This window comes from Diadema antillarum, unplaced genomic scaffold (genome assembly GCF_040938485.1).
Source record: "Diadema antillarum isolate AM-2024a unplaced genomic scaffold, OU_Dant_1.0 seq00001459_RagTag, whole genome shotgun sequence".
Classification (NCBI taxonomy): Eukaryota; Metazoa; Echinodermata; class Echinoidea; order Diadematoida; family Diadematidae; genus Diadema; species Diadema antillarum.
In genome coordinates, this window is record NW_027272204.1 from 942,140 (window position 1) to 960,512 (window position 18,373).

The 18,373-nt window shown below is 39.6% G+C and overlaps 1 protein-coding gene across 1 annotated transcript; it reads left to right on the plus strand.

Annotated features, from left to right (window-relative positions):
- Positions 1 to 8,220: 8,220 nt before the first annotated feature.
- Positions 8,221 to 15,892, plus strand: LOC139709712 (adenine phosphoribosyltransferase-like). Its single transcript, XM_071621668.1, has 5 exons — positions 8,221 to 8,300; positions 9,540 to 9,646; positions 11,537 to 11,670; positions 12,363 to 12,441; positions 15,741 to 15,892. Exons 1-5 carry the CDS (start codon positions 8,236 to 8,238, stop codon positions 15,884 to 15,886), a joined length of 531 nt encoding a protein of 176 aa, XP_071477769.1. The 5' UTR covers positions 8,221 to 8,235; the 3' UTR covers positions 15,887 to 15,892.
- Positions 15,893 to 18,373: the final 2,481 nt, after the last annotated feature.

Sequence of the window (18,373 nt, forward strand, 5' to 3'; positions counted from 1 at the left end):
TCCCTAAAATGTTGAAAGATGACATTTACTTTTGCTTTTGATACTTTATCATTCTAGGGCGACAAGCCTCCAGAGCTAATAACAAGCACATCAGAAAATCTACAGCAGCCCACGTATGCCTCGGCTTGTCGACGTCAGGCAAATCTCTTTATTGCAAACTCTCATTTTGCGGGAACATCATAACATAAACGAAGCAAAACAAAGCAAAACAAAACAAAACACGCATATTAAAAAAAAAAAATTGTGAAGGAACACATTGTGAAGGAAATGTGTGTGGGTCACTGAAGCTTTTCAGGCGACCATTATACGAAGAGAGTATGAGGGGTTGCTGGCTGTACTGATGGAGGGAGATGTGAGCAAATTTAATGGACTTCATGAGCTTGTACTGGCAAAATACACGAATTTTTCATCCCGGATGGAGCAGATGCTAATACGGACGTCCCGATGTCTTCACGGGTTGTCCCGGAATGAGTGCGGAGGCAACACGGAATAGCCGGTGCCTTCAAGGAAGGAATACGGAAGCAACACGGAGTAGACGGTGCCAACAAGAAAGAGTTCGTATTGATTTTCATCCGTGATGTCCGGGATGAAAAATTAAGCAAGCTTAATTTTTTTTTCCGCGGACATTCCGGATGATCAAGGATAATGCCGGATGACTTCACGGAGTCAACACGGTCATGCCGGAAACAGTACGGATGATCCCGGATTGACGATCCGTGGTCATCCGTGATGCGGTCCGTGAAAGTGTAAAAGGGGCTTTAGGGATTCACTCTACGATGCAGGCATGCATGTCTATAGGTTTGTAACAGTAATTGTGTACCTATAATACGTTACCCTATAGTCTTTAGATGTGGGTTTCTGGGTGTGTGTGAGGCTGACTGAAAGGGAGGGGGTACAAGAAAGAAAGAAAGAAAGATAGTCAACTTACTATCCTTGTGACAATGCTCATAGTTGGAAAAAAATCCATTCTTCATTCATATTCCATGGGAAATTGTTTGATATAAAGTTGATCGCACAGGAAGTGATTGAAATGATACCGTTGAGTTGTAATTCAAGATTCACTGTTTTTTTAATGAAATTGCGAAACTACAGGGGGATATTTTGCGACCAGAGATATACAACTATTAACGTAAACCAAGGCATTGTTCTGAATGACAGCAGCACTGAGATAAACGCAGCTGCTCAGTGAAAAGAAATAAAGAAAGAAGAGTAAGTCACAAAACCAGATCACTCCATTCTTGTAAAGTTGAGCTACTTTCGATTAACTTTGCTAAATAAACAACGTATATAAAAAAAATACATACTTTTAGTCATAACTTCAAATACATATTCCTTATGTTACAAGTGAGGTATCCCAGGAAAGGAGATATTCCGCTCTATCTGGTGATGGATTTGTTTTAGAATATTATCTAGAAATGGCGCTAAGCCCATTTTTAGCGGCGAAACTCTTCTTCAAATTAATCTGGCTGAACTGTCATTCAAGATGAAGCTTACTTGCATGAGACTTACTTTAGACTGCCGGAGCCTTATAATCATTAATTGTCCCTTCATACTTATAAAGAACGTCAAATCTTTCATGCGGGGTTCATATGAAACTCTTAGTGAGCCAACTATAGGACTTCGGTTAGTTAATTCAAAAATAAAAAGAAGTTGCGTCCCAACAAATCTTCGAATTGCGACATTTATTTATTCATTTTGTTTACGGATTTACGAATCTTCGGAACAAAGAACTGTTACCCTACAACAGTCTACTCGGAGACGATAACACCGTCTTGAGGCTTTTGGAGAGAAAAATAGTCTTCTCTCCCCTTCGCTTGCCTCCTCTTGGGAAGAAAAATACTTGATTATTCACTCTCTGGAATAAGGTAAACCGGTTTCCAATTATAGGGAGCCATCTTGTGAAGAGAAGCAAACAGTACTAAGTATTTAGCGGAGTTTTATCGCAAAACGAGCTAAATCCATTCTTGTTAAGTTGAGATATTTTTGATTAAATCTGCTAAAAAACAAAGAAAATGATTAAGAAAATACTGGATATTTTAAATCATAACTTCTAGAACATTCCTTGTTATGTTACAAGTGAGGTATTACTAGAAATGGTTAATTTTGCTCTATCTAATGATGGACTTCAAATGTTTAAAAATGGCGCTTAACTCATTTTGCGATAAAACTCTTCATTTGCATACGGCTGTCACGTTTTCATTTTACACGCGGCATATTCTTTAGTCTAAACAGTAACAAGAGTAGAAAACGAGAGATCTTGGCCTCCTGATCTCTTTCTTGAAATAATCCTAAAACGCAAACACGCTTTACAAAATAATTAAATGGACAAAACCACTCTGACTTGCTCATGATTGTGTATGTGCATTATGAAATTGATGCTCAGTTGTGAAAATCAATGGTCCAAAAACTAAATTGAGTGTGCTCTGAAGTGCGTATCCCGCGAATCGCACTACTTTGAGTGCTCATCTTTTAAAATTCATGACCAAACATGAACTTTGATACTCACATCCGAATCTGAACTTCGTAACCATAACTTGAAAGCATTACACATGAAATCGTTTGACTAACATGTCGCTAGGATCCACTACTTCAAAGGCACGAATTTGAATGCTGATAGAGAGAAAATGGATGATAACTTTACGAAATTGGCCGGGAAAATATATCTAAACAGATTATTATGGTGTGAATGATAATGATTATGATGATAATAATGACAATAATATGATAGCAACATAAATAATAATGACTACTACTACTACTACTAACAACAACAACAACTACTACTACTACTACTACTACTACTACTATACTACTACTACTACTAACAACAACAACAACTACTACTAACAACAACAACAATAATGATAATAATAACAATGATAATTCACGAGCACAAACTTCTGTTTTTGTTGACAACACACTACATGCCCTGAACCACTCTTTGAGAATCTCCTACAGTTTGCTTTTGTATCTTTTATTCATGATTTGTAAGTGACAATGTATGTCCATTTATATAGTATATAGCTCTTATGATATCTGAATATTTAACCTTTTTTTGTGCATTACACGAAATAATGTAACCATATTACTAGATTATAGTCTCTACTACCATGCTACTACCCATTGCCTCCAGGCGCAAGAGTGATTTTGCACATGAATACACTCGCAACAGGCATGGCTGACGGGTGATACAAAAGGGGTAAACCCTAAATCACATTGTATTATAATCGTGATTTTTTTTTTCTGAAGTTTGACACGGTGAGGTCCGGAGGTAATGTGCTGATAATGGCATCTGTTTAAAGGGCCCCTGAAATCCAAATGCATGTTGATTTGTGTTGATTTATGATGCCCTCAACATCACTTTTGCGGTGAAACGAGTATCTAGAAACATTCCATATATTTTCAACGATTTTTTTTCTTCTATTTTCTTCAGATTACTTGGGAACGCTCACGAAAAAATCTTCCAAACCAGTATTCCTCAGATGACCTCATCTGTCAATCATTGCTAAAGTACTGATATGTTTAACAAAAGACATTGGAGTGCACCTTCCCCTCTTCTCGGCATAACTTGCATGTTCCCTCGCCATGTCTTTTGTTAGTCACATTAATATCACAAAAACATGCAAGTTATGCTGAGTCGAGGGGAAGGTGCATTCCAATGTCCTACATTGAATGGGTTAGTCAAATACAGGTTAGTGATTGGCTTCACACAGTCACGTGATGGAGGCACATTGGTTATGTTCGCACATGGGCAGGACATGTTTGTAATGTTCGCCCATGGGAAAACATTTTCACGTAACAAAATTAATGACAAACGATATCAAACTATTCAACGATCATATTTTCACTAATTTGACTAACCCATACAGATGGTGACTTTTGCATGTTCCCTCCCCCGCCAGTCATCATCTATATATTGCTAAACATTTCAGTACTTTAGCAATGACTGACAGATAAGTTCATTTTGGTGATTTTGAGGTGATTTTGAGGTGATTTTTTTTTGGTTTTTTTTTTTGCGGGCGTTTCCAAGTAATCTGAAGAAAAATAGAAGAAAAATCGTTAAAAATATATGGAATGTTTCTAGATATTCGTTTCACCGCAAAAGTGATGTTGAGGGCATCATAAATCAACACAAGTCAACATGCATTTGGAGTTCAGGGGCCCTTTAAGTGTCAATGGTACATGCCTCACAGTCCCCTCTCCTCCCCCCTCCCCCCCCCCCCCCCCCCCCCCCCGCTTCGACGGGAAAGGAAGGGAGGAAACCCTCTGAGATATTCGAGGATTTTGCTGTGCCTCTTTTAAAATGATATATTTTTATATACTTTTTCCTTTTTTTCTTAAGAGCTAAAAGTGTGTGTGTGTGCGTGTGTGTGTGTGGGGGGATGCAGTCCTCAGCGCCCACCCCTCCCCCTCCCCCCCCCCCCCCGTTCTGCGGTCCTTGCAAAGCATGTAAACACTTCGCAGTTCAATCCTTTTCAAATTCAACAATCGCACCTTCAAGCTTACTCCCGAGGTGGTATATAATATAGCTTATTCCAAAGACGCATTCATAAGCATATTATACCGGTATACACAAAACGCATCCGCCCGTGAATTTTGGGAGTGCATTGTACATGTATATCGTTATTTGAGTGGGATGCCTACACGCTTTGTGATGTCACGATTATACACATGACCATAATGGAGGGATGTTCCGGCTACAGGCAAGAAAACGGGTCTCTCAATTCAGCCACAAATTATGATAAAGAGGTTATATGTGTCGTATTTCAAATGTATCAGCGGATTTTACTTTACATACCCTGTATTGGTGCTCTTGAAAGAAAACAGAAATGAATCAATCGCTTTTGTATATTTAATGCCCCGTGATCTTTAGGCTTGCAGCTGTGAGGATGAGCTAGCTTAATCAATAGAGACACAAAAACAATTGGTTTCACAGCACAGTTGTATAGTGATATACTCACACGCAATCATCAAGTTCGACACGGATCATGGCTCTTCAAAACGCACGTTCTCTTCACTGTATGTTCTGCCCAGTGAGACCAGCGCTCGCAACACAAACCTGTACGGGCGCTCACCATTGCTGTACCGTCCGTCACGTTCTAACTCGAGACAATGATATTACGTAACTGAATCAATTCTCGGACAAGAAGCCTACCACAAAAAGTAGTGAAGACAAGGGCGACGTATTCCGCTCCTTCTTTTGTGTCTAAAATTAAACAAGCTTACTACAGTGTTGATATCTCCTTCTTTTTTTCTGTTCTTTGCATAAGTAAATTATGGTACTTGTTTGTGGTTGTATGTATAATGCTTGGACGTGAACCTGTGTGGACCTCTCTGAAAACCACGCAGCCTGTGGGTGACGAGGGTGTTCAACCCCATTAGTGGAAAATAGAAATTGAATTGAACTGAATGCTCCTGTACCACTAACCGCAAACCGCAAATCCGATGGGGAGCTTTTTTTCACCCTGATTTTATTTGGGTATCTGATTCATACACCAGCAAATTAGTGAAGACAAAATGTCTCTGAAATACATGGGCACGTTGTTTCCCCCACGCTGGGAGCGACTGTTATGATGATCTCTTGTGGCTGTCCCCGCGTCGAGGGGAACAATGTGAACGCGGGGTGATCTCCCGCCCCACCAACAAGGACTCTCAGCTGTCCTCTAAACTTCATTTTGTGTACAGCCCACGAGGAAAAGGACGAAAAGGCCCGCTGGGGAACTTGTTTCCTATAATACTGACATTGTCCTTTAATTCTCTACACCTGCACATACGTGGATATCATATGTCATGCACCACCTGAGAGAGCAAACATTTTCCATGAGACATCCATTTGTCCGACTTTGTTCTACAAATACTGCATATTTTACAAACTTGGTCATGTCTGACGTAAAGCAAGTTAATGATATTCAATTACACACCGACAAAAACATCCACGATTCAGAACGTATACATTTAATACGAATCGATCACTTCCTTAATAATATGCCTGTCTCGTCGTGAACAATCAAAGGATCAACGCAGACAACACTTAGGGAAGTTGTGTGACTATCACACAGCATGGATGTTGAATCTATGTCACTTTCAGATTACCAGCATTTCCCCTTCACATAGGCGACGAACGATAACAACATAATTACAGGCTGTCGTAGACTGAAACAAGATTTTGTTTTTCTTCTTCTTCCGGCTTTGAATAATGGTTTTCAACTATCGTTTAAAGATCTGTTACAAGACTTACAAGTTCTGTTAAAAGGTGGGACCCACCTTTTATTAGGATCATTTTGTTTTACTTCATTTTTGGATATCTCAGCCATTTCAAAACCAATTTTCATCAAATAAACTTTGAATTCCTTTTGGAATTATATGTTCTTTTATTATTTCATAAAATGGTTTATAAGTATCTCACAAAAAGTAAAAAACTGAATCCTCTCCTCAACCATTACTATACCATCCCTTTAAAGACCATGTTAAAAAAATCATTGTTAATTTCATCTATGTTTGCCCTTTAGATAAAAAAAAAATGGTCGCACGCATTCGTAGGACATTGAATATGCATTTGTTTCAGGTAGAACACAAGTACTGTTATTCTTTATGCCATCCCGGAGGGGGGGGGGGGGAAGGAAAACCGCAGATGGTCAGAAACAGTGCTGCTTGAGTGCTGGAACGTGCAAAGTGTGGGGATCCAATCACGTCATGTTAAAGCGCCTGTACTGGACACAATTTCCCGTAGCTATTCCCAGAGTATTGTGCATATAAAATTGTTCTTCTGGATGATTATGTCATGGAGTATAGTAATCAATAAATCTCCTTCTTATTTATAGAGCACCATTACTCCGTACACACTTCTCCGACAAAAATTAAAACCTTCGCTCTTCTTATAAGCATTTATCTACTTGACCAGTTTGGAGTCCACGTGGTCATATGGGGATTGTTCTTTTGCTGTTGCAGGACCCATTTGAGGAAATACTATAGTAGGTCACCGGCGATACAAAGAGAATTGATCTGAGATAGACAATGCACCTTGCGAATATTGTAAAGTCTTTGAAAAGTATTTTTTCTGACATTTAAGAAGTCTTGATAAGGTGCATACATTAAGAATCTTCTAGATTATTATGCCCTGTCTCAATGCCAATCATTATCATTATCATGATATTAATGAATGATTGTTATGCAAAAGAGTTTTATCTCTCAACTGAATTTTCACATAATGTCCTACACGGACCTAGTATTTCATGTACGGTCTCATCACGTAAGCCTAAATTATTGATGATGAAAATGTCATCGTCTATATTTATAAGCATCAGGCTCCCATTTCATAAAAGATGTTAGGATAGCAGCTCTTGCTGGAATGGCAGCTTTCCGTAGCAACAGCCAATCAGGAAGCTAGATTCTTGTCGTTACCATGACAACTGCCATTCCAGCAAGAGTTGCTGTCATATAAACTTTTTTTATGAAATGGGGCCCAGGCGCACAAATCAGTGCCCTGTTGCATAAAACCCTTACCGCTGGACTTACCGCTCCTTTCTAGCGGTAAGTCTTCAAATTAGCGGTAAATTTTATAACCCTTGATGCTGATTGGCTGTGATGCCTAATTTTGATGGTAGTTACCATTGAAAATCAATGGTAAGTTTTATGCAACGGGCCCCAGAAGTTAGCTACAATCACTACGAGTATTTTAACCACTTTGTTATATAAAACGGGCGATCGGGACATCACGCCCACTTGCAGTTTTCGAAGCACCACGCCCCGTTTCACCGGGACATCCCCTCCAGCAAACGGCCGTCTCTACCGCTGTAGCCGGTGAGGGCGACAACCCTCTCACGGGATTAGACGGTAGTGGAGTAATCTGTGTGGTGGCGAGGCCACGATATTAGAGATATCTCATGTAGGGTCCTATTTCTGGAGCAGTTTTATTGGTTAAATTGTGTTGGAGCATCATCGGTGTTTCTCAAGTCCGTACATATATTCCATTCCTGCTTATTTCAACAGCAGGGATTATCATTTTGCAGCGTGGTGTGAATGTGACAACGCAACGTACCGTACTACTATAGACTACCTACACTGCTGCTACATCTACACAGCAGTCCGACCATCCACACACGTACACTACCACGCCACGCGCCTCGGACCTCGGACAAACTCGGTCTCGGAGTCGGAGCTCAGCCTTGTCCTTGGCCCAGAAATAGCAGAACATAATAGTCGACAATAAAAATGGCTTCAACCGATCTGGAGAAGATGACGCGAGTGAAGAATGCAATTGGAAGCATCCCGGATTTCCCCAAACCAGGTATTCTATTTAGGTAAGAATAACCGTGCGTAGTCTACATTGTCCTATTAATCAACACAGTCTATTCACAGTAACAATAACACGTAGCCCGATCAGACGCCTGTCGCGACTAATAATAGTATTTTTGTGTACAGCGACAGGGCTGTGTATAGTTAAGTAACACGTGACACTTACAGCCTGCCTCCCTCCTGGCCAAACAAGATATTTAAATTGGTTGTCAATAATACACGTAAATTTATTACTAGTCTAGACATGTACCTTGGCATTCAGTTTTACTGTAAAGTGTAGTGTAGACAGAGAGGTAAGCATGTATACTACCAGATCCCTAACCCTGGGACGCTACCATGGCTACCTAGTAGTAGTACCAGTGTGTACTGTATACTGTAAATTTAACCTAATCGCAGCAGTGACCCCAACACGTACTGGTTACAGCGCGCCCACACCGGGGGTTAACTGTAACCAGTATTTATAAACAGATGAACGTGTTGGGGCCATAACATGAAGTCACTTGTGTGGTTACCACTGTAATGCCAGATCCCTTGGCCTTGACCAAAAGATTGGTCAGCTGTATCTGGTCGTCGGGGATATGTTCCATGGAGACTGCGTCTGGCTTCACGGATCCCAGAGGAGAGCCATAAAACGTAAAAAAATGACAAGACTCCTTCGACAGACAGATTTTCCATCTACCAGATCCCTTGCCAAATACTATCTTGAGTCGATGTTGATGTGTCGTCAACGGACAACGGTATGATTAGTAGGAGGGCCTCGGTACTAATGTTAATTAGTATAAACTCTGGTCTCTATTCTGAATTTTATTTCTTGGTGCTATTCTTGGTGCTATTCTAAATGCACTTCCATATCCATGATGATAACTTGAATATAAAAGCTGGCTCGAAGTTTTGAATATAATGTAGGGCTCTGATGTGCGCACTGCATGTGCACTTTGGGGCACATAAGGAGTCGTAGGGTTAGTGAGGGGTACATATGGAACTCTTTCCCACTTTGGTATTGAACAAATGACATTTTTTCTTTTGCTTGAAAGACTGTTTCGATAATCTATTCAAATTCTATAGTGTGCTTTTAATATTCACAAAGGTTGCCCGTGCCATGCAATCACAATGCTTGCTCATAGAAGCTTGACTGAAAGTTTGGTCTATATCTTGAGGATATATTCTTGGCAAAGACTGCATAGTCATGAATGTCATAAAATCGTCATATTTCATGTCATCTCGCTTTTTTTTTTGTCTTACAGGGACATATTTCCTGTCTTCCGTGACCCCAGCATTCTGAGTGACATGATTGACCTCCTATCTGATCACGTCCAGCAAGTCCTGACCAAGAAAGTTGACGTTGTCATTGGTAGGTAAATCAAAATGCATGAAAGTGGGAAAATATGAGGTACAACTCGTACTTCAATACTGTCAACCAGTTTTGTTCATGACACCTGCCGGTCAGAGTTTGAAGTGAAATTTCTCCGTCCAGTTGATGGTGCCAAGAACATTGGATTGCATTCAAACAAATTTGGTCAAGGAACAGAACTAAGAGAATCAATTTCAAAGTTATTGTGTTCAAGGTGACATTAACCCGTTGAGGGCGAGTCCCGAGTATACTCGGGCAAGGATCAATGGGAAATGCATGTTGTAGCAAAATCAGTCCGTCCTCAACGGGTTAAGGGCCATGTAACCTCTTCAATGATTGCATGTCAGGTTATCTGGAGAAAAGCAAGCAGTTACTGGAAAATGAAGTCGTTAGTGGTTAGCTATATACTTTGTACCCCATATATTTGATGAGTATAATATTTCTCAAATTGAGACTTTTCAGCCAATTTCATGAGTGGTTAAATTCATAATCTAGAACTACATTGGCAGAATGAGAGAGGAGTATTATCAATTCATGAGAGAATTAATGCTGAATTTACGCATTTTTAATGTGATACACAATTCAATAGTGTTTCAGAAGGCAACATCTCTGCTTGTTTTGAATGTCAATCAACTTCTTAAATTTTGTGTTAAAAGTGAAACCATCAGAAAACATACTGCTTATACAGTATTTTCATTTAAATGTTGTTTGTTTGATTTCCATCTGAGAAGATGGCTGGATAGCCCATATTCAGCTGCAATAGCTGGGGTGGTATTCTGAGGTCGTAATTAAGTCTGTAATTAACTTCGTGATTAAGTCGTGAAGTTAATAGGCCCTTAATCATGGGCAAAATCGGTATTCTGAGGACGTAATTAAGGTATGATTAAGTCCCCTGTAATTATCTTAGGTCCCTCCCATCTAATTGTTATTCCATCCAATCAGACGCATTGTTAGAAGCCAAAATGATGATTACACGCGCAAATATGCCCTCAATGCGCGCTCCTGCACGTCCCCTGTAATTACAACCCAAGAGCTCCGTGCGCACACTCCGGTATTTGATTACAACCCCTCACCTACGCACGCGAAGATCTCAACCTCTTTGCTCACATAAAATGACAAAATTCCTCGAAGATCGGCTATATTTCTTTTTTTCACTGAATTCTACGGATACCATGATAACAAGATTTAACCGCTCCTCGGTTACCGAAGACGGTAAGCATCGTTGTGGCAGAGAAAACACAATGTAATGCGTGATATCGGAGTAGTTAATGACACTCTTTGGTATCATTAAGTTTTCCATTAACTTTCATACTTAAGTACACCCTCAGAATACCGATTCGTAATTAACTCTGTGATTAAGTCCTCTCAGAGGTGCACGCGCATTGATACGCGCAAACGCGTAGGTCCTTCCAGCCAAAACGCTTGTTGCTATGGTAGTTAATATACCCCCTACTTAATCATGCTCTCAGAATACCAATTCGGTAATTAAGTGCTAATTAGACACTTAATTAGCTCTCAGAATACGGCCCCTGGTCTTCCATGGGGTCCAGTTGGATGTAAGGTGGGACCACATCACCGGGTTAAACACCCTGCTCTTGCACTGAATAAATAAAGCGGGATCTTTAACATGCAGGAGTTGTGACTCTCTCAGACATGGTACCTCCATTTTTATGTCCTATGTCCTATCCAAGGGACAGAGTGTTTTGCCTCTACCTAGAGGGGACAATATGATTACACACAACATTGCTCAGTGTGACCCAGGAATCGAACTGGGGTCCTTTGGATCGTGAGACAGACACCGCTACTGACTGAGCTAACTCACCACCCATGAGCTTTGAAAAGACAGCTCTAGTCGCATCCCCTGTTATCAATGCTGTGAATCTTTTGCAGGTTTAGAGGCCCGGGGATTCCTGTTTGGCCCACTTCTAGCCCAGCGCCTTGGCTGCAGTTTTGTTCCCGTACGCAAAAAGGGCAAACTACCGGGTGAATGTATTCAGGTCTCGTACACCTTGGAATACGGCACGGTGAGTCCCAGCTAAGTGCAGCCCTCACTTCAAGTGCCATGAACCTGTATTAGGACAAGCTGATTTTGCTACAACAGGCATTTTTCATAGACACCTGCCCGAGTATACTCGGAACTAATCTTCATTGTGTTAATGATCACAAAATTAATTTACTTGATGCATTTGACTTTCTCATGGTGACTTAGACAAACAATTACCACTTAAATTAGAAAAGATGAAAATTAGATGCAATATTTTTCTATCTGCCTTATTTAGGGGAAACTGACCATGAATATAAATGAAAAAAGAGGAAAGAAAAACGAAAATCCATTGGGATTCAAACCTGATACCTCCAGATTGCTAAACCTGTGATGTTACATTGTACTGACTGAGATATGGAAAGGCCGTAGTGTGGTGTTCGTCCAAGAAACCACTAAATTGCCAGTGCACGTGTGGTCAGAAACTGATGTAAACCTGATATAAACCCAATTGATAGAAATCCACACGACACAGGGATAAATGTGAGGGATCACTGAAGTGATGCAAATTTTTGAACGTGTATGATAAATGCAAACAAAAGGAAAATTACTATTTTTTAAATATATTTGATACACTTATTATTTATATTAAAAAAATGAAGGCTACTCTTTACTGATGCATAACATGTTTCTTTTCTTGCTTGCCACCCTGTCCCCTCTCCTCCTGTTAACCAGGATGTGTTTGAGATGCAGAAAGGCTCCATTCAACCAGGTCAGACTGTCATCATTGTCGACGATCTCATTGCCACAGGAGGTAAAACAAAACTGCAGAATGATATCAAATAACTATTATGCAATGGAGATGATCATTATACAGCACCAACTAATCCAAGACAAACACCTGTACTGCCAAGACCCATTTTTGTCGAGCCCACCGGAGGTGTGGGGAGACTAAGGGATCGCCTGCGGCGTCTGTCCATCCGTCGTCCATCCGTCCGTCGTCCGTCGTCTGTCCGTAACACTACAAAAACTTGAATAACTCTCTACTGAGGATTTCAATTTCAATCAAACTTGGAGGGAAGAGTGGTTATACAAAGTTACACATTTTACCAAACATGAAGGGCACCTCAAGGCCAAAGGTCACAGGCAGAGGTCAATGAACTTTAGGGCCCAATGTTAAGTTTTTAGGGCGCGTTTCGTTTATGGCGCGTAACTTTTGATGTATATGTCTGTTTGTGACCAAACTTAGATGGTAGATGTACCTTGGGAAGTTGAAGGTTACCACAAGGTCAAAGGTCACAGACAGGGGTCAACAAACTTTTAGGGTCCAATGTTAAGTTTTAATGGCGCGTTTTGATTATGGCTCATAACTTTTGATCCCTTTGTCCGTTTGTGACCAAACTTGGATGGTAGATGTCCCTTGGGGAGGTGAAGGTCATCACAAGGTCAAAGGTCACAGACAGGGGGCAACGAACTTTTAGGGCCCATTTCGATTATGGCGCATAACTTTTGATCCCTTTGTCCGTTTGTGACCAAACTTGGATGGTAAATGTCCCTTGGGGAGTTGAAGGTCACCACAAGGTCAAAGGTCATAGGCGGGTCAATGAACTTCTGGGAGTTAGAAAAATATTAATTTCTTGGTACGCGAATGGGCGAGACACAATTTGGCACTTACCTTGTTCAGACATTTTTAGCAGTTCAAATTCATTGAAATGTTCACAGTTTAATTTACTTTAGACTTGTTTTTCACAAGTTTCAAACTTTTTGAGACTTTTTTCTGCAAGTACTCTCACACTTCTGAACTACTATTTGGAGTATTACTACTGATAAATGTGGTGAAATAAATGAATAGCAATAGTAATAACAGACTGGTAGGCTGAGCCCTCCTGTGGATGTTAGAAGTGCAAGAAATTCACATACATGTACCAATACATGCACAAAGTTTACTCGCCTTGATGAAAATATTCCATCCAAGTATAGAATCTCATGAATGTGAATAAGGAGATTATGGGGTACTGAACTGAAACACCAAAAACTTGTAGATAAAGTCCAGAGAGGGCTACACCAGTAGCAAGCCAGTAGGTGGATTGATTTATTTCTTTATTTTTTTTCAAGTTTTTTACGTACAAGTAGGGTGTGACAGTTAAAGGGACATTCCAGACGATTTTCATAATTTCACATCATGTAGTTCATAAATCGACAACTCCCATGTACAGATTTATAGAATCTATAGTGGTTCTTGAGCAGAGAAATATTACTTTGAAAAATCTTAAACAAATTACACTGAACAAGGATGATGACATCGGAGGTTCACATATTTCAGAAATGTAGCAATGTAATTCCATTACAATACCGCTTGCTTGCGAGTTCGCCTGTGTATAATCTATGCATGCCTTCTTCTTTTGTTCTGCTTCCTTGAGCCCCAACTCATGCATTCTTATGGTGACTCTGCCATGTCATCATCCTTGTTCAGTGCAATTTGTTCTAAATTTTGAAAATATTCTTATTCTTCATCCCAATTATCACAAATTCTGAAACTCTGTCCTCAGTAAAACTAATCTATAGTTGTTCAAATGTAAAAATCTGAAAATCATCCGGAGGTCTCCTTTAAATACCAAATATCTATCTTACTCCACATCCTGCTCTACAAATACTAATGCCATGGCACATCAGGAATTCTATACTCTTTTTATACCCCCGCCAAACGAAGTTTGAAGGGGGTATATAGGAATCAGCGGACGGTCGGTCGGGCGGTCGGTCGGGCGGGCGGTCGGTCGGGCGGTCGGTCCGTTGCAAATCTTGCGTCGCGAACTACTTCCTCAGTTTTCAACCGATTCCCATAAAACTTGGCACAGATGTGTGCCTTGGGTTGTAGATGTGCAAGACGTATTTTTTGACAGTACCCAAAAGTACGTTGCCATGGTAACGGCATATTATGGGCAAAAATGGGTACAAATCTTGCGTCGCGAACTCCTCCCACAGTTTTTGATCAATTTTTATGAAATTAGGTACAGATGTTCATCTGAATATGTTAATGTGCAAGACACATATTTCCGCAGTGGCAAAAAGTGCGTTGCCATGGTAACGGCATGTTATTGGTAAAATATAGGGCAAAATGCTTCATGGCAAAACTGCTTCATCAGTGTTCTTCCAATTCTCATGGAATTCATATTGAATGTTTGTCTTAGGATATAGGTCAGCATGACACATTTCTTGACAGTGACAAAAAGTATGTTGCCATGGTAACAGCTCACATATTATGAGCCAAAATGATGGAAAATTTTGTGTTGCAAACTACTTCCTCAGTTTTTGCCCAATTTCCATGAAATTTGGTACAGATGTGTGCCTTTGGTTGTAGATGTGCAAGACGCATTTTTCTACAGTACCCGAAAGTACGTTGCCATGGTAACGGCATATTAATGGCAGAAGATCAAGGAAAGATCTTGCGGATTTAACTACTTCCTCAGTTTTTTGACCAAAGCTTATGAAATGTTGTTTGGCGGGGGTATAACCAGTCGCTGTAGCGACATTTCTAGTTTTTCTTTGACTTTTCCAATTGGCACATACATTAAATACATTAGCAAATATCACGCCTTTGGTCTGCTACATGAACTGTTAGGTATGATTTCTAGTCATTATGTTTATATAATTGTCCTGAATGACCCCGAATTCATGAAGGTGGTACAAATGAAACCATGGTTTAGACCATGGACAAAAACCATGGAGCGCCAAGTTACGCATGGAATATTTCGTTACGAAATCAATCATTTCGTCGCTGAAATGATTATTTTGTAATGAAATGACAACATTTTGTAACTAATTGAACATTTCTTCCACGAAATGATAATTTCGCTAACAAAACGGTCATTTTGTGGACGAAATGACCAATTTCGTAATGAAATATTCCGTGGGACACGTGGCGCTCCATGGTTTTTGTCCATGGTTTAAACCATGGTTTCATTTGTACCACTGTCATGAATTCGGGCCAATATGTTTTGGAATATTCAACACTGCAAGCCATATCATTTGAATTGTAATTGTGTTACGTCAGGCTTCTTTTCTTTTTCTTCTGAGAGACTTTTCTTTTTTCCTCTGGTTTACTTCACATCCCAGGAACAATGAAAGCAGCATGTGATCTGGTGAAGAAGATGGAAGGGGAAATCCTAGAATGCATCGTCGTGATCGAATTGGTAGACCTCAAAGGAAAGGAGAAGCTAACATATCCCTTCTTTACACTCGTAGACTTTGAGGGAGAATGAGGAAAATTTGCAATTCACTTTTTTTTTTTAATATCTTTTTCAATGTAATACTTAAAACTGATTCATGATTCCTAAGTCGGCTGTTAGTCATTGAACCCTTTGATGACCTCGATAGGAAATGTCTACCTAGTTTGCAGCCGCTGGAACAACTTATATTTGTGGCAACGAATGTGGCATATTTCGTCACTGATAAATCAAACCGGCCGAGTAAGTGTTTGAGAACGTAAGATAAATACTCAAATTTGAGGTTTTGGTGAAATCTTGTGGTAGAAGGTGTGGTCTATCTTTTGACAAAATTTTAGACCAAAATTTGATATAACTTCAGAGAAAGAGTGGCTCTGCTGGTTCGCAGTTGACGATAAATCAGGCATAACGAGAAACTTCAAATGCAGTTGTCCCCAAAATAACTTTTGCGCTCTGTACGGAGGACTTTGCTGGTTTGATTTATTGTTGATGATTTAATCATGATGAGTAGTGATCAATGACTTTCAGAAGTCAGATTATCCCCAGTTCATGTGACTGGCAATCATTTTGTGTAGAGATCAACAATCTTCTGACCAACATAGCTGACCTATTACTTTAAGACAATGCTATTTATACTATATGATCTCGTCCATCTATCATGTTCAGAAATTAGTGCAGTACATGAAGAGAGTGGAATGTACCAGATAATCTGCATTCCACTATTTGAGCTGGTAAGTGTGATCATAAAAAATGCAATACTCTAAAGCAAACCAGCCCAACTTATATTAGTAATAAGTTCCTTTTGAGAATTAATCACATTTTGTATTCGATCAGCTTTAGTGTGATATACCATGCAGTTTGTGCATGCAAGTCAGCTGTTGTCTTCCAGCACTTCAAATTTCAAGTTCCTACTTAAAGCTGTGTGTTGCCTCAGTTGTGCAAGCTGTCAATGGATTACCTTATGTGCATCATGTCAACTAACAGACAGCAATATTGATAAACATGATCACCATAATTATTGCATACCAGTTCCTTGTTCTCCTACCCCCTCCCCCTACTTCCGTGTGAGAACATCTGTGGGTTGTAGGCTAGTAAACAAGGAAGCAGCTCGTGATGATGAGGTAATGACAATCTGCTTGCGATGGATCGCAAAGACATTGAAGCTGTGTGTAGAGCCGCATAACTAGCGTTTGGCTTGCTGGCAATGCTGCCAAAAATGGTGTCCTTTGAAAATGTACCAAGTCAGAAGGTATGTGTAACTCTCAAAGCAGTTTGTCTAACTTATGTAATATTTCAACAAATGATGACTTTTGAGTGTGTGTGTGTGTGTGTGTGTGTGTGTGTGAGTGTGTTTGTGTGAAGGACATAGAGAATATTGGAATGTCGGGGTTTGAAATACAGTTTTGTGGAGGGCGTAAGTCCTCCCTCAACTTTGTCCTGGATGGATCACTTTGTATGTTGCCCTCTAAGCCAGTCAGTGGTAACTACATTAATGTGTTTTATAGCCATATATTGTTTAAACTTTAGTCAATACTTTGCTATCAAACGTATGATTTTAACTTCTTCGGTTTTAGCCAACTTACCTTTTAAGGGTAACATAAGTGACATGCCAAGGCACTAGTTCTTTTAATTTTCTCAAGTATCCTAGTACAAAGAAGTTGTTTAATCTGTTGCTGTCTCTCTGCAACAAAGTTATGTGCACTTTGAAATGAATTGAAATGAAGTACCATTCCACTTAATGTTCAAGGTGATGTCAGTTTACATTGAAGTAGACAAACTGAGCGCTAGAAGTGTCATTGAATTTGAACTTTGAATAGCAAGGGAATGGTTTTTAAAGAGTTTCACATGTTTTCAAGGAAGTGTTATAAGTCTACACCACAGTAGCACATTGGACAAGACAATGTTGTCATTGCCGTACTCTGATCCCATTGGTTGATGCAGTAAAAAATCTTACAGCAATCATATTTTCGGTGACTTATTTAAAGGCACTATATTTTAGGAGTTTCACATGTTTTGAAGGAAATGATATAAGTCTACACCATATTAGCATAGAAAAGACTGTAATGCCATTCTCCAGCTCCCATTGGTCTGTACATTGAAAATCTCACAGAAATTGTTGTGGTTGTTAATTCAGTAAAAAAAAAAAAAATAATAATAAAATTAATTTAAAAAAAATGAGTGACTGATTTAGCAACTGCAAAGACCTACCCATGGAAAGAGAGCATAGCTAATTTATCTGCATTATTTCACACAAGAGCTAAAATTACTTTATTTGTACAACCAATAGAATTTTGTTGGGATTCATGTGCAGATCAAAGGGATAATTGTGAGACTGTGACATCATCACCACACCTAATTTGCATACTTTATTATTATTATTATTATCATCATCTTTAGTATTATCATCATCATCATCATTTATTTGGCATTTTAGCATAAGATACAGATACAAAGTTATATTACATGATGTAAAGAATGTGGTGATTCTAGGTGCATACCGCTGGTTGCCAGGGGAGGAAAAGG

Bases quoted from the DNA above. Each gene is read 5' to 3' on its own strand.
- LOC139709712 (XM_071621668.1), top strand. From the start codon at position 8,236: ATGACGCGAGTGAAGAATGCAATTGGAAGCATCCCGGATTTCCCCAAA. The intron at 9,647-11,536 runs GTAGGTAAATCA...AATCTTTTGCAG, and splicing joins GAAAGTTGACGTTGTCATTG to GTTTAGAGGCCCGGGGATTC. The intron at 11,671-12,362 runs GTGAGTCCCAGC...CCTGTTAACCAG, and splicing joins ACACCTTGGAATACGGCACG to GATGTGTTTGAGATGCAGAA.